This window comes from Ranitomeya variabilis, chromosome 2 (assembly GCF_051348905.1).
Source record: "Ranitomeya variabilis isolate aRanVar5 chromosome 2, aRanVar5.hap1, whole genome shotgun sequence".
NCBI lineage: Eukaryota > Metazoa > Chordata > Amphibia > Anura > Dendrobatidae > Ranitomeya > Ranitomeya variabilis.
The window spans coordinates 199230709-199257963 of NC_135233.1; the positions used below are offsets into that span (position 1 = coordinate 199230709).

General features: G+C 38.9%; 1 protein-coding gene across 2 annotated transcripts in view; it reads left to right on the top strand.

Moving 5' to 3' along the window:
* The window catches only part of BRINP1 (BMP/retinoic acid inducible neural specific 1), a 317655-nt gene extending 290995 nt beyond the window's left edge, over positions 1–26660 (top strand). For both annotated transcript variants that reach the window (XM_077283451.1, XM_077283452.1), the window contains 2 exons: positions 13427–13649; positions 22101–26660. In XM_077283451.1, coding sequence (XP_077139566.1) covers positions 13427–13649; positions 22101–23241 — 1364 coding nt within the window. In that variant the 3' untranslated portion in view covers positions 23242–26660. The remainder of the gene's footprint in view (positions 1–13426; positions 13650–22100) is intronic.
* Positions 26661–27255: the final 595 nt, after the last annotated feature.

A 27255-nucleotide genomic window follows, 5' to 3' on the forward strand; every position in this document is an offset into this window, starting at 1 on the left:
ATGAAAACATTAGAAATTTTCCAAAAATATAAGCGTGATCATCGTACTGTTAAGAGATTTGTGGCTGTATCTGAGCACAAATGTGTTTGTGCTGATAAAGGCATAATGAGGAAGATTTCTGCCAGGCAAGTTCAACGGATTAAGAGAGCAGCTGCTAAAAAGCCATTACAAAGCAGCAAACAGATATTTGAAGCTGCTGGTGCCTCTGGAGTCCCTCGAACCTCAAGGTGTAGGCTCCTTCAAAGGCTTGCTGTGGTGCATAAACCTACTATTCCGCCACCCTTAAACAGTGTTCACAAGCAGAAATGGTTGTATTGGGCCCACACATACATGAAGACTAATTTCCAAACAGTCTTGTTTACTGATAAGTGTTGAGCAACTCTGGATGGTCCAGATGGATGGAGTAGTGGATGGTTGGTGGATGGCCACCATGTCCCAACAAGGCTGCAACCTCAGCGAGTAGGTGGAGGAGTCATGTTTTGGGCCAGAATCATGGGAAACAGCTGGTAAGGCCCTTTAAGGTTCCTGAAGGTGTGAAAATGACCTCTGCAAAGTATATAGAGTTTCTGACTGACAACTTTCTTCTATGGTCTAAAAAGCAGAAACGTGCCATCAGGAGCAAAATCATCTTCATGCTGACAATGCCCCATCTCATGCTGCAAAGAATACCTCTGAGTCATTGGCTGCTATGGGCATAAAAGGAGATAAACTCATGGTGTGGCCACCATCTTCCCCTGACCTCAACCCTATAGAGAACCTTTAGAGGATCATTAAGCAAAAGATCTATGAGGGTGGGAGGCAGTTCACATCCAAACAGCAGCTCTGGGAGGCTATTCCAACTTCATGCAAAGAAATACAAGCAGAAACTCTCCAAAATCTCACAAGTTCAATGGATGCAAGAATTGTGAAGGTGACATCAAAGAAGGGTCTTATGTTAACATGTAACTTGGCCTGTTGGGATGTTTTGGCGTTAAATAACTTTTTTGTTCAGTGAATGTGACCTCCTAATGCTGCAAATTCCACAAATGAGCATTTTCAGTTCTTTAAAACACATCAAATGTTTAGAAATTCTACTGTGCATAATAATTTGGAACAGTGCATTTTGAGTTTTTATTCATTTTGGAGATTATACTGTTATCATTGGGAGGTTTCTTCAATAAAATTTGATGTATAATCTAACGGGTGATGACTTTTATTAGACTGACTGTCATTTGCACCGACTATTTAGGAAAATCTGATAAAAATGCAATTTGCATAATAATTTGGAACATAGTGTATTCTCCCATAGCCAGTCTCCTGGAATATATTTTGTGCTCTGCGCTGTCTGTTGTACCTCTAGCATAAAATCTAAGTCCCATGACAAGCCCTTATTCCATTATTGATGGTTCTGATGGGGGTGGTACCTGTGTCTGTGTTAATTAGTCTACAATGGTAGACCTGACACCCAAGATGGTGCACCACCACATTATGGGTGTCAGGTCCGAGCATTCCTACATGAACAGTTTCCTGGAAAGTAGAGTGGTCGTCGTGGGCCAGTTGAATGGCCACCAAGGTCTCCCGATCTGACCACCTTAGACTTTTATCTTTAGGGTCATCTGAAGGCAATTGCTGTGAAGATACGAGATGTACAGTACTGACCAAAAGTTTGAACACACCTTCTCATTTAAAGATTTTTCTGTATTTTCATGACTATGAAAATTGTACATTCACACTGAGGGCATCAAAACTATGAAATAAGACATGTGGAATTATCTACTTAACAAAAAAGTGTGAAACAACTGAAATTATGTCTTATATTCTAGGTTCTTCAAAGTAGCCACCTTTTGCTTTGATGACTGCTTTGCACACTTTTGGCATTCTCTTGATGAGCTTCAAGAGGTAGTCACCGGGAATGGTCTTCCAACAATCTTGAAGGAGTTCCCAGAGATGCTTAGCACTTGTGGGCCTTTTGCCTTCACTCTGCGGTCCAGCTCACCCCAAACCATCTCGATTGGGTTCATGTCTGGTGACTGTGGAGGTCAGGTTATCTGGCGTAGCACCCCATCACTCTCCCTTTTGGTCTAGTAGCCCTTACACAGCCTGGAGGTGTGTTTTGGGTCATTGTCCTGTTGAAAAATAAATGATGGTCCAACTAAACGCAAACCGGATGGAATAGCATGCCGCTGCAAGATGCTGTGGTAGCCATGCTGGTTCAGTATGCCTTCAATTTTGAATAAATCCCCAACAGTGTCACCAGCAAAGCACCACCACACCATCACACCTCCTCCTCCATGCTTCTCGGTGGGAACTAGGCATGTAGAGTCCATCCGTTCACCTTTTCTGCGTCGCACAAAGACTCGGTGGTTGGAACCAAAGATCTCAAATTTGGACTCATCAGACCAAAGCACAGATTTCCACTGGTCTAATGTCCATTCCTTGTGTTCTTTAGCCCAAACAAGTCTCTTCTGCTTGTTGCCTGTCCTTAGCAGTGGTTTCCTAGCAGCTATTTTACCATGAAGGCCTGCTGCACAAAGTCTCCTTTTAACAGTTGTAGAGATGTGTCTGCTGCTAGAACTCTGTGTGGCATTGACCTGGTCTCTAATCTGAGCTGCTGTTAACCTGCGATTTCTGAGGCTGGTGACTCGAATAAACTTATCCTCAGAAGCAGATGTGATTCTTGGTCTTCCTTTCCTGGGGCGGTCCTCATGTGAGCCAGTTTCTTTGTAGCGTTTGATGGTTTTTGCCACTGCACTTGGGGACACTTTCAAAGTTTTCCCAATTTTTCAGACTGACTGACCTTCATTTCTTAAAGTAATGATGACCACTCATTTTTCTTTACTTAGCTGCTTTATTCTTGCCATAAAACAAATTCTAACAGTGTATTCAGTAGGACTATCAGCTGTGTATCCACCAGACTTCTGCACAACACAACTGATGCTCCCAACCCCATTTATAAGGCAAGAAATCCCACTTATTAAACCTGACAGGGCACACCTGTGAAGTGAAAACCATTCCCGGTGACTACCTCTTGAAGCTCATCAAGAGAGTGCCAAGAGTGTGCAAAGCAGTCATCAAAGCAAAAGGTGGCTACTTTGAAGAACCTAGAATATAAGACATAATTTCACTTGTTTCATACTTTTTTGTTAAGTATATAATTCCACATGTGTTAATTCATAGTTTTGATGCCTTCATTGAGAATGTACAATTTTCATAGTCTTAAAAATACAGAAAAATCTTTAAATGAGAAGATGTGTCCAAACTTTTGGTCTGTACTGTATATGCACAATCCTCAGATCAGAAACCATATTTATTTTATATAGTCATACCCTCAAAATTATGAAAAGGGAGGCTAAAGTAGCCAGGGACACTCTCAAAGACATGATAAATACAAAAAAGGAAAAGAGTGCAAAACGTCCCAAGAAAAAAATTTAATATTTATTCAAAAACACATAAAAACGACATACATAGTAAATGCATTGATAGACAAATTTAGTGAATAACAGGTGTAACATTTATTTAGTGAATAACAGGTGTAAAGCACAAAGATCCCATGTACTAGATCTATGCTGTGGAGATATGACATGTGCAGCATCTGAAACAACGGATACTGGAAGCCTGTGCTAGCATTTCTTCTGTGACGTTGCTATCCGTTTGTCAAGAGTGGGAGAAGAGGGTTGCATTGACAATCCAAAACAATGGGCAGCACTTTGAAAACATTTTATAAGTGGTCATAAACTTGTAAATAACTCATGAAAGAATAAAGTTAAATTAAAACCAAGCACACCATTGTTTTCTTGTGAAATTCTCAATAAGTTTGATGACCCTCTTCCCATTGGAAAAAATAAAGTTTGATCCAAATGCCCGACTTCAAAATGGCCACCATGGTAACCACCCAACTTTAAAAGTTTTCCCCCTCCCATATGCTAATGTGCCACAAACAGGAAGTTGATATCACCAACCATTCCCATTTTATGCAGGTGTATCCATATAAGTGGCCCACCCTGTACATTACAACCAGAGGCTTGCTGACAAATTTCTGTCTGGGGCAAGAACACAGCACTGGCTCAAGAGCAGTGGGTCATACATCAGCATGTGTTGCGCCTGCTTGAGGTGTGGCTGCAAAAAAGACGATTCTAGTTGCAACTTCTTTTTATTATTAGTTGCAAATGGTTTGCTTATTGATAATAGCTGCATGGTTTGCAGAAACCTTGCATCCATTAGCAATAATAAATCATTTACAATTCATTTCTAAAGATTCAGCTGAAAGAGGCTAAGTCGGGATTCCGCTATTCAGCTCACTGGACAGTTTCTTGCTAAGCCAGATACTAGTACCTGTGTGAGTTCTTGATTATCTCCATCCCGAGTTCCTGATTGGCTCAATCTTGTGATCTCCTGGTTGAACACCCTACTTAAACCTGGCATTGCACTTCCTTCCTTGTGAGATTATTGAGCTCCCAGCCTTTAGTCTAGCTTTTTCCCACGTGCTGCTTATCCTCAAGATCATACTGCTGCTCCATGCACCAACCTCTGGCTGTATCCTGACTACATTACCGGCTTATCCTCTCCACTATACTGCTGCTCCATGTACTGACCTCTGGTTATATCCTTACAATTATTCCTGCTTATCCTCAAGATCCTACTGCTGCTTGGTGTACCGACCTCTGGCTATATCTTGACTACAATTCCTGCATATCCTCCCAACTACACTGCTGCTCTTTGTACTGAACTCTGGCTGTATCCTGACTACAATTCCAGCATATCCTCCCAACTACACCGCTGCTCCATGTACTGACTTCTGGCTATCAACCGGACTACGATTCCTGCTTATCCTTCCAACTACAATGCTTCTCCATGCACCGACCTCTGGCTATATCCTGACTATGATTCCTGCTTATCCTCCCAACTACACTACTGCTCCATGTACTGACCTCTGGCTATTCTTGACTATGGTAGCTGCTGGTACTGCCCCTAGTGGTTGCAATATCATTACTCCAACAAAAATTGCTATTATAAAAGTATCCCAAAAAGTAGTGCTCTATACATTAAGGCCAAAAACACCTCTAATCATTAAAGAAGTATTTTCTAACATAACTGCATTAATGTAAAAGAGAGACCACCACATCAAAGCCCAATCTCCAGACCTGAACCCCATTGAAAACCTCTGAAATGTAATCAAGAGGATGATGGATAGTCACAAGCCATCAAACAAAGAACTACTTACATATTTGTGCCAGAAGCAGTGTGAAAGACTGGTGGAAAGCATGCCAAGACTCATGAAAGCTGTGATTAAAAATCATGGTTATTCCAAAAAATATTGATTTCTGAACTCTTCCTGAGTTAAAATATTAGTATTGTTGTTTCTAAATGATTATGAACTTGTTTTTTTGCATTATTTGAGGCCTGAAAAGCACTGTTGTTTTTTTTTTAAATTTTGACCATTTTTCCTTGTCAGAAAAAAAATACAAAATGTATTTCTTGGAACTTCGGAGACATGTTGTCAGAAGTTTATAGAATAAAAGAACAATTTACATTTTGCTTAAAAATATACCTAGAAAGAGAAAATCAAACAAACTGAACATTTTGCAGTGGTCTTTTAATTTTTGCCAGAGCTGTATATATACACTGCTCAAAAAAATAAAGGGAACACTAAAATCCCACATTCTAGATATCACTGAATGAAATATTCCAGTTGTAAATCTTTATTCATAGAATCATAGAATGATAGAGTTGGAAGGGACCTCCTGGGTCATCTGGTCCAACCCCCTGCTCAAAGCAGGATTCACTAAATCATCCCAGACAGATGTCTGTCCAGCCTCCGTTTGAAGACTTCCATTGAAGGAGAACTCCCCACCTCTCGTGGTAGCCTGTTCCACTCATTGATCACCCTGTCAAAAAGTTTTTTCTAATATCTAATCTGTTTCTCCTCCCATTCAGTTTCATCCCATTGCTTCTAGTTTTTCCTTGTGTAAATGAGAATAAAGATGATCCTTCTACAATGTGACAGCCCTTGAGATATTTGTAGACCGCTATTAAGTCTACTCTCAGTCTTCTTTTATGCAAGCTAAACATTCCCAAATCCTGTAAACGTTCCTCATAGGACATGGTTTGCAGACCGGTCACCATCCTGGTTGATCTTCTCTGAACTTGCTCCAGTTTGTTGATATCAAATGTAGTGCCCAAAACTGGACACAGTATTCCAGATGAGGTCTGACCAAAGAGGAGTAGAGGGAAATAATGACTTCACATGATCTAGACTGTATGCTTCTGCTAATACATCCCAGAATTGCATTTGCCCTTTTTGCTGCTGAGTCACACTGTTGACTCATGTTCAGTCTGTGATCTATTAGTATACCCAACTCATGCTGTTGCTTAGCCCTATTCCTCCCATTCTGTATATGCTTTTTTCATTTTTATTGCCCAGATGTAGTACTTTGCATTTTTACTTTTTAAAAAACATTCTGTTAGTTGCTGCCCACTGCTCCAGATTATTTATATATATTTGAATCCTCTCTCTTCTCCAGTATTAGCTATCCCTCCTAGCTTTGTGTCATCAGCAAATTTAATCAGTTTACCCTCAATTCCTTCATCTATATCATTGATAAAGATGTTGAACAATACAGGGCCCAGGACAGAGCCCAGTGGTACCCCACTTGAGACATTCTTCCAACTGGATGTGCAGCCATTTATGACCACTTTTTGGGTCCCATCACTAAGCCAGTTATGAATCGACTTAACAGTTGCCTTGTCCATTCCATACTTTTTTCAATAAGGATGGTGTGAGATACTTTGTCAAATGCTTTGCCGAAGTCAAGATATACTATATCTACAGCATTTCCCTGATCCACCCAGTCAGTGATTCTGTCATAGAAGGAAATTAAGTTAGTCTGACATGACTTATTAGTTACAAACCCATGCTGACTCTGGTTAATCACTTCATTCTTATCCAGGTACATTACATAGTGGAATGTGTTGAGAACAATAAAACCTAAAAAATTATCAACGTAAATCACAACTAATATCCCACAGAGGTCTGGAGTTGGAATGATGCTCAAAATCAAAATGGAAAATGAAGTTATAGGCTAATCCAACTTCAGTGGAAATGCCTCAAGACAAGGAAATTATGCTCAGTAGTGTGTGTGGCCTTCACGTGCCTGTATGACCTCCCTACAATGGCTGGGCATACTCCTGATGAGGTGGCGGATGGTCTCCTGAGGGATCTCCTCCCAGACCTGGACTTGCATGGTGTTGTACTGTGAGCACAACCCACATCTGTGGACGTCGGGCACTCAGACCATCCTCATGGAGTTAGTTTCTAACTGTTTGTGCAGGCACATGCACATTTGTGGCCTGCTGGAGGTCATTTTGCAGGGCTCTGGCTGTGCTCCTCCTGTTCCTCCTTGCACAAAGGTGGAGGTAGCGGTCCTGCTGCTGGGTTGTTGCCATCCTACTTCTCCCACCACGTCCCCTGGTGTACTGGCCTGTCTCCTGGTAGCGCCTCCAGCCTCTGGACACTACGCTGACAGACACAACAAAGCTTCTTGCCACAGCTCGCATTGATGTGCCATCCTGGATGAGCTGCACTACCTGAGCCACTTGTGTGGGTTGTAGAGTCCATCTCATGCTACCACGAGTGTGAAAGCACAACCAACATTCAAAAGTGACCGAAACATCAGCCAGAAAGCATTGGTACTTAGATATGGTCTGTGGTCCCCACCTGCAGAACCACTCCTTTATTGAGGGTGTCTTGATAATTGCCAATAATTTCCATCTGTTGTCTATTCCATTTGCACAACAGCATGTGAAATTGATTGTCAATCAGTGTTGCTTCCTAAGTGGACAGTTTGATTTCACAGAAGTTTGATTTACTTGGAGTTAGATTCTGTTGTTTAAGTGTTCCCTTTATTTTTTTGAGCAGTGTACATCACGTAAATTCTAGGATATGACTGTTGATTGAGCTGTTGTCTTGTGCCGTTTCATACATGAAGTCAAACTGTGCTTTTCCATCTATCCCGTCACCAATTACGGCTACATTTTAGATACAATTTAGAAGAGCTCAGTTTATAACAATTCTAAGATAGAAAGGACAACAGTTGTAAGCAAGTGGTCTGTAATCCAAACATAAATAGAGATAATTATCCTTCCATGCTATAATGAAATCCTTACTTCTTCTGAAGATTTGCTGGGTTTGATAAATATAATCCCACAGGGAAGAGAATTCAGGGAAAATGAGATAGTTTGCCAAGTGAAATGGCAGAATGTCAATGAAACAATCTTACATTTTATGTGAAGGCAGGATATTGCAATTATTTTTCTCAATTGCATCCATATATTCATGCTGTCATTGAGGCACTCAGATGGCAACATTGTTTTACACTGAACACTGTATGCTTCCTTAAAATTAAAAATAATGAGATATTTATACCGTAGCAACAATTCAATAACATATATATATATATATATATATATATATATATATATATATATATATATATACAGGAAAAAGGAAGGCAGCACACCATATAGTTTGGAGCGTAAAGGTGGATTTTTATTCAGACTCACGTGGCTCAGTATGATGAAAAAGCATTGTTATTTATCTTTTTTATGGTGTTCACTGAAGGGATTAACTAGCTGGACAGTTTTATAGGTCGGGTCGTTCTGGATGCGGCAATACCCAACATGTGTATTTTTTTTTTTTTTTTTACATAAAAACACTTATTTTTATATATTTTTTATTATTATTATTTTATGATTTTTTTAAAAAAATATATATTTTTACATTTTTTTTACTTTTTTACTTTATCTTTCTATGGGACTTTCACTTTTTGCAGTCTGATTGCAGTTATAAAGCTTTGGAATACATGAACAATGACACAGTCTTGTTAGACTATGCACTGCGTGTGATCTAACAAGCTTGCTAGCCCTGGTGACCCGGATGTCGTCATGAAGATGTCGGGTCATCATGGCAACGATAGGCCCCTCGCGATTACATCGTGGGGTCACTGAACTGAGGGGAGAGTGTCCCCTCCCTCTCTCTGCCTCCTAAATGCTGCAATTGATAGCGATCACAGAATTTAGGGGGTTAAACTGTTGAGAGCGGTGCGGGCAGCACTCCTGGCAGTAAGAGCCGGGTATCAGCTGTCAGATTCGCTGAACACCAGGAGGCGATCGCCAGGACGTATCCATAGATCCAATAGATCCAAGGTCAGGAAGTCCTTCCCAAGCTAGATATATGGATACCTCTAAGGTGGTAAAGGGGTTAAAAGAAGTAACATGAGCTTCATTCAGATGTTTTTCGAGAGGAAGACACTCAGTAATTTTTTATGCATTTTTTCAGTGTTTCCACCTAAAAAATTGTTATTTGTGCTTTCCTAATTTCTTTATGGATATCAAAAGATGTTCAGGAAATGCAAGGAAAAATGCCAGGATATAAAACGGGGAGATGATTTTATGTTTTTTTTTACATTTTGTTAATACTTACATTTTTTTCACTATCTTTTACCCATTGTTTAATCTGCCATAGGAGAATTGATCATCTGATCACTTGATTGCTTACTTATACTGGAATATTTTAGCCTTGCAGTTTATAGTAAAAATCACAATAACCTACAAGATTGCACCACTTTCCCGCAACCTCCTATTAAGCCTAGAGGCTAAGCTTCATGAAAGTGAAAAAACTAGTGGCAAAAGGGTACGTAAGCCTCCAGCTGCAATGGCAGCCCATCAGCACCCCACAAATGAGTTGCTGTAGAGATGATGGTCGCCATAATGGACTCGAAAGAGGAATTTAGTGGTTGAACAGCAACAATTGAAACCATCTCTGATCACTGCTGTCAGAGGCAGGTGCCGGCTGAGTAACACAGCCGCCATCTGCCTTATATAGAGTGAGCTCTGCTCCTGAGCCTTCTCTACACACCCATACCCAACGCGACATCTCCATGTATGTCACATGTCGGCAAGGGATTAAAGTTATAGTTTTTAATTGTTTGTTAGTTTATTTAATGAGAAAACATAGGTTACATACAGCAAAGACAATCCAAAGGGGAGAACCCTACAGTGTCTACAATTATGAAATAGTGAAATGGCAGGAACAGTACACCTGGATTATTGTAAAAATGGAGTCAAAAAGTGATGATTACAAATCACAGAAAAGAAACAACCTTACCAACACCAGGTCAGATTACCAATGCACCAGCAGACCCCAATAAAAAAGGCGAGGGGCCGCACAGGTGCAAAATGCTAATAGAACAACCACTCACAAACCTACCAATACATGGAGGGGGTGGCTGTCTAGTGTTAAAAATGTACACAGATGAGGCTTGCATAGGCCGCCAGTCACATATATACGTGTGATGCATAGTGTCTGGCTTACAGCCTATTGATGTCGCCAATACTATTAGATCAGACTGGCTGCCCAGCACTATATAAGTGCACCCCATATGACAGATACCCCAAATCACCCAAAGAACAGAAAAGGGCATAAAAAATGTAAAAATGCGCAATAAAATGAAGTAAAAAATACATGAGGTATTTGTCAATATTTTGGCAAAAATACGCAAGCTTGCAACCCACGTCAGGGGTCCTCATGTTTGCTAGTCCCAAAACTAAACTCAACTAAACAATTCATAGAAGGGTATATCCTATGCAACAACAAAAACAATTTGACAGATATTATGTTAAAATCTTAATACCTTAGTAGAGAAGTCTCATTGCTGTTGCACAAGATACGATGATATGAGTCTGTTCAGATTGACAGAATAATGGCTTCATGTGCATGCTCCCGCGTCGCTTAATATATATTTAATAGCTTCAGTCATTTGTGCGATTCTACAAACACTGTGTGCATTACCTTTAGATCTTAATATCCCTTGGTCGGCCACCTGAAAGGGTAGAAAAGACATCAGCGAAATGAGTCATTGATTGTAGAGATGTGGTCCATGACAGTTGGGCTTCCATCCTTTGTGAGTCATTTTGTCAACTTCCCGTGATGATAGAAGAACTGCAGATGTCAGAAGAGCTCAATGGAAATTATGTTTGGAGTTAATATGTCGGAGAGGTTTGGATTAGAGAGTGAAATTTGTGAACATAATACTATAATATTCCAAGCAACACAGAAGAGGTTCTTGATATTCTATAGTGGGGTTCAGATGAAAGGATCGGACAGAACGGCGAGTGCGGATACATATAAGGTGATACATGTAAGATCCCTGATGATGTGATAAGAAATTACATAATTACATACAATACATCACTAAGAAGTAAGAAAGAATAAAAAATGAGTAGTAAAAAGCGTCAATGAATTAGAGAGATCAGAGGTTCCTTTAAGAGATTTCATAAATACATAAAAGCGATATGCTTCAACATCAGACAGATGTCAATATGTGCAATTACATAATTGCATACAGAGCAAGAAACAACTAGGTGAATCTGCCACTGAAAGAAACTTAGGGATAGTAGAAGAATATAAACTGAAACCAATATTACAGAAACCAATGCCAGGCAGCAGCCGCAAAAGCAGCTACAATAATGTAATGCATAAAATCACATGCATTTATGGACATGAAGAAGACTTGGGGTCCGAATCAACATTAACGCTTTTTTTTTCGTGTTTTTCCTTTTTGTGTCTTATGGTATTCGCTGACATTTTTTTGCTCCAAATTCTTCAAAATGGTGAATACATTTTGAGCTAAGTCAAAAATGGTGCTTTTGTTTCTGTCTCAACTTCATAGTGCAAAATGTGGCAAAAATAAGCAAACATTCTGGGGGAAGACTGGAGAACGTTTATAGTAAATGCTGCTACTTTTAAAAAAATGAAAAATAGTGAATCAAGCAAAAATAGCTGGGAAGCCTAAACTCCATCCACGATGGGAAATATAGAAAAAAAACAGACGAACATCTATAAAATACACTGTAAAGGCACAAAAGAAAAGTTGAACTTGGGGAAAACAAAAGAAAGGAGCGATCCACTAAAAACGTAACAAAATCCAAGTGAAAATACAATAACCAATCGAGGTGCTTAGTATTACTTTTTTTTAATATAAATATTACTTTTGAGATCAAAGCTGGGTACTCTTTGGTTGCCAGGGCGTAAAGACACAGTTGAAAAAGAAAGTTTGACTAAGTCAAAAATATTATTTATTGGAATGTCTCATTTTGTGGTATTAAGGAAAAAAATTGAATTTTCCATTACTGAGAAAAGAAGATAATATAGATTAGATCCAATTTATAAATTTAAGTATATGAAAACAAAATTTTAAAAAATCATAACTGTTGAAAAAAAGACATGGACCCCACATCCAAAATTTCTATATTGATTGCCACTAGGCAAAAATGTAATAAACGAACATGAGGTTCTTAGTTTAACATTCTGATCAAAATCATGTCAGAATGAACCTCTCAGTGGGCCCATGGCCTAAAAGGTGCAGTGCCGTGTGTGCCCACCCTCACTGCGACCCACTGGTGCCTCCAAGCACTCATGGGACCCAGACAGATTTAATGTGACGTGGCAGTGGGCTTAATACATTTTGATCAGAATCTTGAACTAAGAACCTCATGCTCAGCTTTGTAAATTTTTGGCCTAGCCACATTAGATCAACACATAATTTTTGGATGTGTGGTGCATGTCTTTATTTCTACAGTTCTGGCAAAATTAAAAAATGGGACTTATAAAAAAAAAAAAGTGTAGTATGTCGATCTGCAAACATAAGTTTAATCATTACATTATAAGCAAAATCTAATGACTTTAGATGTGATTGTGCTATTTGTACGCCTCCGATTCTACATGGTGGGCTATTTATATGGATACACCTGGGTGGGCCATTTATAAAGTTGGATCCAAAATGTCCGCCTTCAAAATGGCCACCATGGTCACCACCCATCTTGAAAAGTTTCCCCCCTCCCATATACTAATGTGCCACAAACATGAAGTTGATATCACCAACCACTCCCATTTATTTAGGTGTATCCATATACATGGCCCACCCTGTATATAGAAGTCACTTTTCTGGTAGCTTCTACACGGAGTAGAAAAAAACAAGTGCTCAGTGTTCCTCTGGATATGTCATTTGAAGTATTACTTCTAGGGGAGAATATTTCTGTAATATAGCACCAGGCAGAGGAATTATATGAAGAGCCTTAGGGTCCACTGTGTCTGCAGCGGCACATAGCTCCGTGCTCGCGACTGATACTGGTAATGAGGGATTTATGCCTAGTGCCAACAAGGAGCTTTTTCCACCATAAATGTTAAACTATATAGTTCCTTACTGGCTGATTGCATGATTGCCAATAAAAGATCTTTTCTTGTTTTTTCCTCCAGCCGTTTTCATACCTCATCATCATCACTCTCCAAAGTCATTTGTGTCTCCATAAGTCACAGCTTTACTTTGTACTTCGTTTCTTTTTCTTTGTTTGGTTTACGATATTATTGGTATCTTCTTTTATGCCTTCGCAGATGAGTTTAAATCCTTCATGAGACGCTTACCCAACAGTCACTTTTTGAGCATTGGAGCCATTCACCAGCATTGGGGAAATGATTGGGAATTGCAGAATCGGTATAAACTACTACAGGGCTCGCTGGAAATACAACGACAAAAGATGCAGCATACAGCACGAAAATTATTTGGCCTTAGCTTACGCTGTCGACACAATCCCAACCACCAGCTACCAAGAGAAAGGTAAATGGGTTCTACTACTGCACAAAATCTTATCATATTGAAGAACACAGACTTTGGTTCCAATCGGATAGACGTTGTCATAAAGTAACGCTCAATGTGGAGAGACGTTTCTGTCTATGCCAAATAAAGCTCATTATTTCTCATGATGAAGGTTTCTACTATAATGACGTTCCATTGTTGTAATACAGGTAAATAGTCATTTCATAAATGCCTCCTTTATAAACTGAAGTCAGGTCAGACAATCACATGCAGTGATCGGGAGAAGCAACATTCGATCATTCATTAGTTTTAGAATACTTAGCATTAACCTTTTGCCACAATTAATCAAGGCAAAACTATTTCGGCAAAAAGTTGAATTCGGTGACAACATTTTAAAATAACCCTATAGTTCCTTTAGCGTTTAATGGCTTTCTGTCCAAATCTCTGTGGCTAAGCTGTGACGTCCTTTGACTATCCTGATTAACCACAAAATAGCTGCTTCATTTCCTGCATCTGCTTTTATACAGGCTGTGAGAATTCCTCTTGATTACTATACTATAATATGTGATGTGACAGCTACAAGACAATATGGAGAAGCCTGCCGAAGGTCATGTGATCCTGACTGGTGCAAATATGTAAAATGGAATGGCTTTTTTATCAGATTCTTGTAACGTGAATCTCAAATTTTTCAAATTCTCTCGGGTTCAACAAAGTCGTAAAAATGTGCCAAAAATTCAATTTGCATCAATTTGATTTGTTTATCTCACCACCATTCAAATGACTGTCCACCCATGTAAAATATAGAAGACCTGGGACCACCAGAATGAGAGACAGTCGTTATTAGTGGGTCTTGGTACCCGCTCATAAAAAATAATTGCAAATGGGGCATCCACTTTGTAATGTCAGATGTATCAAGGCCAGCACACTCATGGCATGGGCCATAAATCCCAGACACTGTGCCCCAAAGATTGAGCTGTGATGCTATGCAGCTACATTGCCATATGATGATCATGCCTGGATGATAAGGCTGCAGTTGAAATCAATGTCAGAGGTGGCCTGTATGGAGAGTTCTATAAAAAATGCATAGCAAGCCAAGGATCACGACTACCGAGCAGGAGACCACTGCAGTCAATAATGGGCAGTTAGAAAAATGGAATATGGGAAGGTTCTTGCAGTGTTCTTCAACAAGAGAAGGTCTGGTCTGGTGACCTTATCCTCTATTTCTGGCCGCTTTGAGAACAGGAGCCTGATAGTGGACAAACTGCACTATCAAACAGGGGATGCTTCAAAAAGGAGACAAACCTGTAATACCTATATAGTAAGTGCAAAACACATTTTCTGTAAGATGTTTATGCTATATTCAGAAAGACTAAACTCACATACAGTAAGGTTGGCTTTATAGGGTCTTATTTCATGGTCTTTGTAAGGACCACAATGCCTGGGCAGACCAAGGGTCTCCCGATCTAAGCTTAAAATCACATAATGTGGATACAAAAAGTCTACACACCCAGGTTAAAATGCTAGTTATATTTCCATGTGAAAAATTCATACCAAGAAGAATCGTCTACAAACTCTTTCCACCTTTAATGTCACACCAATTCACAAAATTGAAATAAAAATTGAAATCTTTTGGGGATGGAAAGAAAAATAAGGAACTATGTGGCTACATAAATATGCACACCTTAAAATTAATACATTGTTGAAGTACACTTTGAATGTATCACAGCAGTCTTTTTGGGTAGGAGTCTGTCAGCAATGTAAATCTAGAATAGCCAATCTTTGCCCACTCTTCCTGGCAGTAGCGCTCAAAGTCTGTCAAATTGAGATGTTACCTCGTGTGCACAGCACCCATTTTATGTAAATCCACAGATTTTCAATTGGATTTAGGTCTGGAATTTGGCTGGACCATTGCAAAACTCTCATGTTATTCCAGTGAAGCCATTTTTTGTTGATTTGGAGGTATGCTTAGGATCATTGCCATACTGAAATATAAAATTCCTCTTTGTCTTCAGCTTTTATAAGACCCCTGATGGTTTTGTAGCAAAAGTGACTGATATTTGGAACTGGTCATAATTGCTTCCACCTTGACTAAAACCTCGGTTCCAGCTGCTGATAAACAGCCCCAAATCATAGTTTTGCTTCCACCATGTTGTGCTGTGGGTATGGTGTTATTTTGGTTTTGTGCACTTTTGCCCTTGCATGAAACATACCTTTTGGAATTATAACCAAAGATGTTCAACCATGGTCTCATCAGACAACAATACATTTTCCCAAATGCTTTTGGTGGACTTGATGTAGGTTTTGCCAAAACATATCTGGGTTCGAATATTTTAATTTGTATGAAAAGATTTCCATCTTTTCATCTTAGCCCATGGGCCAGACACATAAAAAATGTGGGACATTTTTGTAACATGCAGTACACAATCAGAACTTGCTTCAAATTTGTCAAGCTCAATGAATGCTGCTGTACGCCTCTTAGCAGCTTCCAATTTTCTTCTGGTATTTTCAGAAGCGTTTGAGGGATGTCTAGTTCTAGATAATGTCTCTGTTTTGCCAAATTTAAGACACTTCTTTTAAATATTTTTGTAACATTCTCCTGACTGATAACGTTCAACATGAGATTGCTTTGCTGTGTTGTAAGCTGTTAACGAATCCTAGCTTTTGCTGCAAAGTGCAACTGAGAAAATGTCACTAGAACAGTTAAACTTTATTTGGGGATAATCAGAATCACTTTAAATTATGGCAGCTGTTTGCTGACTACTATTTAACAGGAGTTTAGATGTGATTGGCTAATTCTGAACTCAACCATGTCCCCAATGGCAATAGGGTGTGAACACTTATGTATAGTTTTGTTATTTATATTTTCCCCCATAAAATAATTTCAGTTTGTCACTCAATGGATTTGTCCAATTGATGGTTGACATTAAAGGTGGAAAAAGATCTGAAATGATTCTTCTTTGTTTGATTTTTTTTACATGACATTAACCTGGCATTTTTATCAGGGGTGAGTAGACTTTATCTTCACTGTAAGGCCACAAAAATGGGTCAAGGGACCAGAACAATTGTGGTCCATGATATATGGACATCTGAACCCAGTCTTAAAACTCTTTTTGATGACCATTTTGGGCTCTCTAGATTTTACCAAATTCTGTATAACATTGGAAGTTCCAACAGGGAATGTAAGGGGAATCATAGCTTTCCTCGTTAAAGAATTATTCATGTGGGTGATTTAGCGAGAGATGGTGACCTGTTCACTTGTGTAATTGTATTAGGACAGGCTGCATGTGAATGTGCCTCATTATAATAACTTATTATATTAAAAGAAAGCCAAAAACCGAGGATTAGAAAGCTGAACTATCAGAAAGCTTATTTCACACTAACAGAAGAAAATAAATCAAATCCTCTTCTACATCCATTTTTTAAATAAAATAATTGAAGTCATCTCCTTGTAATATCACAATTTCCTTAATTCTACTTGTCAGTACATTTAGCATGTATTCCTTTTTAGAAATCAATAACAATACAGCTCTGCTTTGATCTCTAAGTTTTAGCATTTGCCCAACAACTAGAATTGAAAATATCATTGCTTCTTAGGGCCTCTTAGGAGACTCATAATACCACTGAGATCAGAAATGAGCAAAACCGATGTTGAATTGAAGACATGTCTTGATAGAATAAGATTTTGTTTGCATGTGTATATTTATATTTATACTCATCAACAGTGAAATTGCAACACCAAGAAGAAAAAGTTGTGGAATTATGGAATTCTCAGGATGGATAGATATGATAATCATATAATGATGAAAACATGGAAACAAAATTTTCTAAATACCTCGATTTCTTCAGTATGGAGTATGGGCACTACATGCTGAAATACTTACACTCCTTGCCTGCTATCAGTGAGGTTATTAATGGTTGTCTGAGGATCTCAGACACTGAATTCACTTGAACAAATCATCAAAATCCTCTTCTGGCAACTACCTTTACAATTGCTGACCAATGGCATCCCAGGTGTGCACAATGGGTGACAAGTTCGCAGATCCTGCAAACCATGGTGGAATGTTTAGGATCTGCATAAACCACATGTGGGCTGGTGTCGTGTTGAAAAACATGTCCTGCAGGCTATGGTAACATGTATTAGGCCATGCAGGCTACTTCCAGTATCATGAGCAACATACGGCCTGGGATTTTTGTGTTGAAGAACGGCTCATTGGACACTTTGGAAAAATGGCTGTACCCCTGGTTCCACACCCAATCAATGTAACACCAAACTGTTAGTGTACCTGGAATGAAGATTAGAGGGAAATATCAACTGTACATTACACTGACCCACATCATTCTGGAGTATAAATAGAAGTCAGTAAACAGCTGCCATAATTTAAAGTGATTCTGATTATCCCCAAATAAAGTTTAGCTCTTCTAGTTGGACTCTCATGACATGTTCTTAGTTGCATTTTACAGTAAGACCCATGATTTGCTTACAACGCAGGAAAGCAATCTCATTGTTGAATCTTATCAGTCAGTACAAGGTTACACATCCCTCAAAAGTTTATAAAAACGCAAGAAAAAATTGGAAGCTACTAAGATGCCTATAGTACCATTCACTGAATGTTAGGGCTAGTGGAACGCAACAAATAATTAGAAAGATAGAGTAAGGTGCGTTCGCAGCCAGGGGTCCACCGTGCAGAGATGGAACCTGCTGCTAAGTAATGGCGGACTATATGGCGGTACAATATGGATTCACACATGGGTTAACTTCACCCAGTATGAAGAAAGCGAACCCTGTTACGTCACAGGGCCGCAGTACCGCACAAAGAGCGCAAGCAATGAGTCACAGAACTCTACCCCTAGACTCGGGATTAGAGTACAACTAGACCTCTTGCGCTCGACACCGCAACTGGGGTGTCAGCATAACCGAAATAACAATTTAGATGCACGGGAGTGCATGCAGTGCCGCTCTGGCGGACGCCACTAACTACCCAGGCTTGGGTAAGGAAAGCGCTGTGAAAGCGCATGGCGCCGCACTGGCGGTCACAGCAATTTGACGCTGTTTTGTGTGTTACGTGCTGAGAGCTAAGTCGAGTGCTAGATAGCAATCATCCACCTTACACGAGCAGTCATACACAAGGGAGGGGATAATTAATGAGCGACTTTCACACGTCAATACACACACGTTTACAAGTGTACACTAGCGCATGGCCGAGCAGCCATGTGAACCTTTTGTAGTGGCAGTGCTACAAGACCTTCCAGATGGACCAATAGGAGCCGCAACAGGACCTGAGCATGTGGCCCCCGACCTCCAATGGGAGGTCATCCCGTGGGCATGCTCAGCAAGGGAAAAGCAGGACTTAGTCCCAGAAAGACCTGCTCGCTGCTGAACATTGCTGGCTACAAGGGCAGTAGTAACCAGTTATCCAGTATCAGCCTGAGCTAGATGCTGGGACCGATGTCTCCGCTGAGCAGACTCCACTGCGGCTGGAGAAGAATGGGAGACTGCAGCGGAAATGGTTCGAGATTCAGAGGCAGGAACTCGACACCTAACACTGAACTGCACAATGTTCTGTCTGTGACAAAAATGTCCAACTTTTTTTAATGTGTCTGACCTCTGGCATAAGAAGAAAAGATAGAAACCATTTAATACAAATTAAAACATTCAAACCCAGCAATGTTTTGCCAAAGCCTGTATCAGGGCATTTGTAAAAACATGTTATTGTCTGATGAAACCATGGTTGAACTTTTTGGCCATAACTCCAAAAGGTATGTTTCATGCAAAGGCAGCACTGCTTATAACTATAAGAACACCAGATCCACCATACCCACAGCAAAGCATAGTGGAGGCTACATTATGATTCGGGGCTGTTTATCAGCAGCTGAAGCCAAGGCTTTAGTCAAGGTGGAGAGAATTATGAACAGTTCCAAATATCTATCAATTTTACCACAAAACCAACAAACTATCTTATTAAAACTGAAGACGTAGAGGAATTTCACCTTTCAGTATGACAATGATGCTAAGCATACCTCCAAATCAACAAAAGAATGGCTTCACTGGAATTACATGAAAGTTTTGGAATGGTCTAGCCAAATGCCAGACCTGAATCCAATTGAAAATCTGTGGATTGACTTAAAAGGGGCACTTTACACAGGAGATGACCTCGCAATTTGACAGACTTGGAGAGCTACTGCCAGGAAAAGTGGGCAAAGATTTTCTATTTTAGATGTGCCATGCTGACAGACTAATACCTAAAAAAGACTGAATGATGTGATAAATTTAAAACATAATTCAACAAAGTATTAATTTTAAGGTGTGCATATTTATACAGTCACATAGTTCCTTATTTTTTTTTTAACCGAAAAATATTTTAATTTTTACTTCAATTTTGTGAATTGTACATAACATGGGTGACATCATAGATTGAAAGGTTTTGCAAACAATTCTTCTTGGTATGATTTTTTCACATGGAAATTAGCTAGTATTTTAACAGGGGTGTGTAGACATTTTGTATCCACTTTATATATGACACATATGAGGCTGCAAGCTTAGATCGGGAGACCCTGGGTCTGCCCAGGCATTACGGTCCTATATGACCCTATAAAGCCAACCCTACTGTATATGAATTTAGCCTTTTTGAGTATAGGATAGAAATCACTAGTCTTATGGAAAATGTGTTTTGCACTTACCGATATTTAAGCATCCCATTTGGTAGTGCAGTCTGCCTTCTGGATTATGGCCCCAATATTGCTCACTGACACCTTCAGTAGTTTAGAAATTCTTCTGTAACCAATACCATCAGTATACTTTGCAACAATAAGGTTGGGAAGGTCTTGAGACAGCTCACTGGTTTTACCCATCATGAGATGTTTCTTGTATGGCTCCTTAGAAATGAAACCCTTTTTTTCTACACCATCAGTTGAACCAGCTGATATTATTTTTCATTAAGTGGCAAGATTGCATTCTAATTACTGATGGTTTCATGACTTTCCATGGCATTTTGCACCTCTCTTTCTTCATAAGTTCAATACTGTTTCCCTGTGTCTTTCTCATTATTACACATAACTTAATTTATGGACATCTATGGTTTGATTTCTTTTCCTGTGTGGATTGAATGGGTTGTCAGGTGAGAATTTCATATTAATAGCACCTTTAGAAATATTTTTACTTAGAAAATTGGTGACAAGTTCAATACTTATTGCACCCGCTGTATGTATTAGTTTATGTATATACGATGTACTGCAAAATATTTACAAGGTGAATTTTTTTTAATCTGTATCCAACAATCCAGAAAGACTGTTCTTTCACCACCACAAAATTGTTATATAATTTGCAATTTTAAAAGGTTAGGAATGGTATCAAGCGTAATTTATTTAATAAAACATGAAAACGGTTCTATGTTTTTATAATGTTCCATTTTTGGTCTGCGTGGGAATTTTTACAATTCATACATTTTTGTCATATAAAGAAAAAAAAGTCTTAGTTTCTCTTACCAATTAAACAGTAAAATATCGTCATTCACGTGCTACTTTTTTATGAGGCCATTAAATTGCTTTGGCAAGATTGATCAACCCAAGTCAAAGAAGGACATGTCTCTTAGGTCAGGAAAAAAAAAAGAAATGTAAAAAAGCAGATGGATTGTAATGGGTCAGTAAACTTTCCACAAAAATAACACATGGCACAATAACACAATACCAAAAAAATTGATGTGTGAAAGAATCCCTAGATCCTTTTGTGCCGACAGCTTCTTCAATAATGTTTCTGTTAATGGGGTTTTCCCGGCTTGTGGTTCAAGTCTACTTCATGTGACTGCAGACTTGTGAATCCTAACAGCACATAGCGCGCTGTCAGTATTCTCTGGGTTCCGGGCAGATGCACGACCACAAGTATGCGATTTGCATAAGTTCGGTCACATTCCGACTAGACTTGTGCAGTCTTGTTCAATACAAGTGAATTGAGTGAGTCCAGAAACATCTCATCAGAATGTGTCCAGAAGTATGCAACTCTCATACTTGTGGTCACTTGCTTCCGACGTCGTCGGCATTGGAGAATCCTGACAGTATACACAGTGTGCGCTGTGAGGATTTACAAGTCTGCACTCACATAAAGTCCCATAATGTGACTGCAGACTTGAGCGCAAAGCCTTGACAATCCATTTAATGATTATGTTTTAATTAAGATAATTTAGGATGTTGAATTTTTTTATTTTAGATACACTGAAACAATTAAAAAATGTTGCAACCAATTTAAGAAGGCTGTCTATTTACAGAGAGATTGTTAGATCTTTCGAAATAAAAGTATATTTTTAAGTTTTATACATTTATAGCAGCAATCTTTGTTAAAGTTTGCAACCTCTTTTGATAATATAAGTATTTTGGTATTGTTGAGTAGACATTTTGTGTAAAATTAAAGATAGGCAAAGGTCTTCTTTAAAAATCACATTTTATTTTCCAGCTTCTGACTGTTGTATTTTCTTGTTTTAGATCTATTCAGCAATGGTTGGCTCGAGTGCAGTCTCTCCTTTACTGCAATGAAAATGGCTTCTGGGGCACTTTCTTAGAAAGTCAGCGTAATTGTGTTTGCCATGGAGGAAGCATGCTTTGCCAGCGACCTATTCCATGTATTATAGGAGGAAACCAAAGTTGTGCAATGTGCAGCATGGCTAACATCTCACTATGTGGCTCATGTAATAAAGGTTACAAATTATATCGAGGCCGGTGTGAGGCACAGAATGTAGATTCTGAGAGAAGTGAGCAATTCATAAGCCTTGAAACAGAGTTGGACTTCCAAGACCAAGAGCTCCGGTACCTATTGCAGAAGATGGACTCCCGTCTCCATGTGCACACAACCTTCATTAGTAACGAGATTCGATTAGACACATATTTCGACCCACGCTGGAGAAAAAGAATGTCACTCACCTTAAAAAGCAACAAAAACCGAGTAGAGTTCCTCCACATGGTCATTGGAATGTCTATGCGTATCTGTCAGGCCAGGAACACCACTCTGGATCCAAGTTTCTTTGTGTATGTCAACCCATTCAGTGGCAGCCATTCTGAAGGTTGGAGTATGCCTTTTGGAGAACATGGTTATCCAAGGTGGGAGAAGACACGTCTTCAAAACAGTCAGTGTTTTAATTGGACTCTTCTCTTGGGAAACCGCTGGAAGACCTTTTTTGAAACTGTACACATTTACCTTCGCAGTCGTACACGTCTACCTTCTCTCATGCGTAACGATACAGGACAAGGCCCAGTGGACTTGTCAGATCCTACAAAGAGGCAGTTTTACGTGAAGATTTCTGAGGTCCAGTTATATGGTTTCAGCTTGAGATTTAACCCAGATCTTTTGCGTAGTGCAGTTCAACAAGTAAATCAGTCTTACTCCCAAGGTGGCCAATTTTATTCTTCATCCTCTGTTATGTTGCTTATGTTGGACGTCCGGGAAAGAATCAACCGGTTAGCTCCTCCATCTGGACCAGGAAAACCCCAGCTGGACCTCTTTTCCTGTATGCTGAAGCATCGCTTGAAGCTGACCAATAGTGAAATCATACGGGTCAATCATGCACTGGACTTGTACAACACTGAGATTCTGAAGCAACCTGATCATATGACAGTCAAATTATGTTAACCCTCCCATGCCTTCCTCTGAGTCAAAACATTTATTTTATTTTGGAAGTCCAGAGGTGAAAACTCTGAGGGAATGAACTTTAATTACCTTAGAATCTACCTTACGACCTGACTATGATTATGCTGCAAACTATAAAAATGGAGTATATTTACATACTTCCTTTTATTACATTTTGGAGGGTGTGCTCGGTTGTCATCCATACAGGGTCTTCAGAGTTTAAATCCTTTAAATTATAATTAAGTGTTACATCTTTATCGAACATTTATGATAGTTAGGTTTACCCGAGTTAAATCATTAGGCTTTTCCGTCATCGCTCTTTTTATGTTAGTGCAGCTATTTAATATTGATTTATGACTTAATTAATGACGGCCTGAATACAACTGCAGCTTCTATGTACTTAAATAAGTGTATTTTCCAACTTTAGGCCTCCTGCACTAGATAATTGTTGAAATTGAAAAAAAACTTAGATTCACTGAATCTAGCCTGTAATTCGGATGTGCCGATCCAATGAAAAAAACCTAAACCCTCAAGAAGCAAATGCTAATTATCCCATATTAAGAAAAAAATCCCTCTCAGCTCAAAACATGGCAATCAAAATAAATCCCTGGATTAATATCCCATTTCAGAAATCTAGTACCCATAAATTTGTATTATATGATTTCAAGAAAAGAATCCAGAACATTTCTTGGACTTATTCAATGAAATAACCACGTAAATATATTCTTACTGCCCTTACAGTAAAGAATCCCCAACTGTGATGGTGAAACCTGACTTCTAGATGTAGAAGATGAACCCTTTTCATTGTTACAGGCCTAGGTGTAAGATTACGAGACCTCTCTATGCCTTGGAATAAAATTTGAGGTTGTAGTAAATATAAACAACCTAAAGACTTCTATTGGTGCGATATTTGTGTTGCTTGACGCCTTAGGCTCCTAGTTAATGGAGAATCAGGAGCCCCAATTTATTTCTAATTAATGAATTTCTGAACTACTATAGGTACACTTTTATGCTTTAGGTTGGGGCAACATGGTGATTTTGGCTGTGTGATATTGGTGAAAGGGGTCGTACCAGGTAGATGATCTTCACAAGTGAGACACTAAGTATCCAACTAGCCCATTGCTTTTTTTCAATGTACTTGTCACGATTCCAGTACGTTTTGGCTTACAATGTGACCTCAAAAAATGGCAGTGAGCACATTTTTGCCAAATGACCATGTAGCCTCAGCCTTAACATTAACATTAGATTTTCTTACGAATGTCTATCTTTTACCAATTTACCGATACTGCAGTGATCGCATTGGTAGAGTTTCCAAAGTATTAGTATACATGTCTCTGTAATAACTTATGCTGACAATAGGTTGTTAGAATATCCACAAAGGTATCTTATAGCCAGAAACTCATTAAGGAACCTCGTGAAATATTATTTTATTACATTCATCCCTACTTCGGCTGATTTGCTCAGTAAATGTACAGAACAGGGCTATTTTAATACAACCTAATAAATCCTATGGCAGAATAGAATCTATAGAATTATAGTTGGTGAAAAACTATTTATTTTAGACCTCATTATATCCTTATCAAATCTATTTTCTATTGATTATATTTTATCTTTTAACCCAAGACTTGTTTTAAAGTCCGTAACATGGTAGTGTATCGAAGACTGAGTCTTCCATCGTCAAGATGATAAAACATTCATTGTTGTAAGACAAGTTCTGTGCTAGGACAGAGGTTATTATGTCGTTCAATCATATCACGCCACATTATTACCAGATCTACGCAAATAGAGCAGCGATCCCTGATATTAGACTCGCTAAGGCCAGTAAGTCTCATAGGTTTTAAGTATACGTTTTGGGACCAACATGATTATTCTTGGATTTTTTTTTTTGCAATTCATTGTCATTTTGCAGCCATTTTCACGAATTTTGACAAATGATAGTAAATAGATACACCAGCATCTGTGGGGGTTATGTAAAGCGAACAATGTGGAGATTATTTTAAAGTGTACGGAAGTATGTAGTCATACTCTTTGTTAGCATGCTCATTTTCAGGCAGTGCCAAATTTGTACTGATGTTCTAAAAAAAAGAAAAAAAAGGGAGAGGCACAGTACCAAAATATTCTAGACGTTTACAAAATGCACAATCCTTTTTCGCTACATAAGTGTTACGCATTATGTCTCTTTTTTTTACCTAGATAAATTCAGCTTAAGGACATTTGACATCCAACAAGCAGCCCTCCAATCAATCCCCATGGCAGTTACCCCAACACTTTGGTCCACTGACAAAGCCTCGAAACAAGTCTACCAATCCCATAACCGTATTCATGAAGAGGGTCCACCCATACCAGAGTCAGACAATCACTGCCCTAGGAGGGGGAAGACATGAGAGAAGCACACAGCCGTGTTCAGAACGCGGCAAGTAAGACTGGGGAGAGATGCTTCAGAAATTTAGTGACCTCCTGCATGAGCCTTGAAAATACCAGCAGTAAAGGGAGTAAACTGCCATAAAAAAAATTACCCCCCTACAAGGGAGAGAATCTTTCTTTTTCTGTATATTAAACTTGTAAAATGTAAAATATAAAATAACAATGAGAATTATAAACCAAATAGGAGGATGACAAGCTACTAATTCTGCAAATGCCAGCATGTTCCTCCTTAATTATATCAAATATTGACACACCAAGCTGAGACCTGACTGCATGGGATACTGGATGGCGTGGTGGGTGAAAGCGGATACACAAGCACATACATACTCTACAATGATAACCGAGTAGAGTGTAATGTTGAGTGAAACGTTAAAAAAAAAAGTAAATGATAGAGAAGAATGGTTTGTCCCTTACGCGAAGAGCTTTCGAGAGCTTTCGAAAGAGCGTTAACTCCACAATATGCATTATTATAGCCGAAAATTCATACTGTGTACATTGACTGTTGTCACATTGTTATATTCCCATGTCAGATCAGCCTAAAGCTTGATGAGTTCAGGTAAAAAAAAAAAATGTATCATCAAAAATCGGGACGATTGGTCAATTTTTTTTTACTAATACTTTTTGGGATCTTTTAACTAAGCCAACAAACTGTCTTATTCATATTTGTTGGGCTTGATATTAATATATATTTTTTGGAGTGAGGGAGTTAAAATGTGAACAATATTGTACGCGTTTGCAGGTCTGCGGCTATTAAAATGACAATGAAGGTTTCCTGGGAACTTGCGATGAAGAAAAATCCACGGGAGGTCTGTGCTAGACCGGTGTGTCGTCTGATGACTCGGCTTCTGCAGTATACAAGATAAATAATGACATTATGCAATGAGAGATGAGTTCTCACAGTATGTTAATGAAAACTCAAAGCTACACATGTTTATTGTGAAGGACATTAAAAAAATGAAAAGAAGGAAGATAGTAAACGACATACTGTTTTTTGTTAATCATTGGTTTCATTGTATTTATTTTTTTATTAGAAAATGATTTACATCTCAGCCAGGGAGAAAAGTTGTACCACCAGAGTAATTACCGTAATCTGTCATATTGAATATGAACAGACTTAATAGAGTTACACAAAGAAAGTATTAAAAAAAAGAAAAAAACTAAAATTTAGTATCAATATATATGGAAATATACATTAAACGGTGGAAGGCTTAAGAGCCGTTATCTGAAATGTGGGAGTTGTGGCTTTCTAGGAAAGTTTGCTTCAATTTGTATTTTTTTTCCAAAATGTGAATGAATCATCGTGCCACGTATTGCCTTCTGCATTGTGTTACTCAGGAAGTCTCATTAGGGAGTTACAGAGGTAAGATTGAACTTTGGCCCTGGTGCTCGTGAAGATCCATAATACAACATTATAAATGGGGCAATATAGTTGAGTGCACCTCAAAGGATATTGGCACAAGACGTCTGTGTACCTGGAAACTACCTGAAAAAAGGCTGCAAAGCCGGCGCAATAAAAGAGCATATGCACAGCAATGAAAAAATTAAAATGCTGTGCACATGTTCAGTCTTTTGTTAAGGAAGGTTACATTCCAC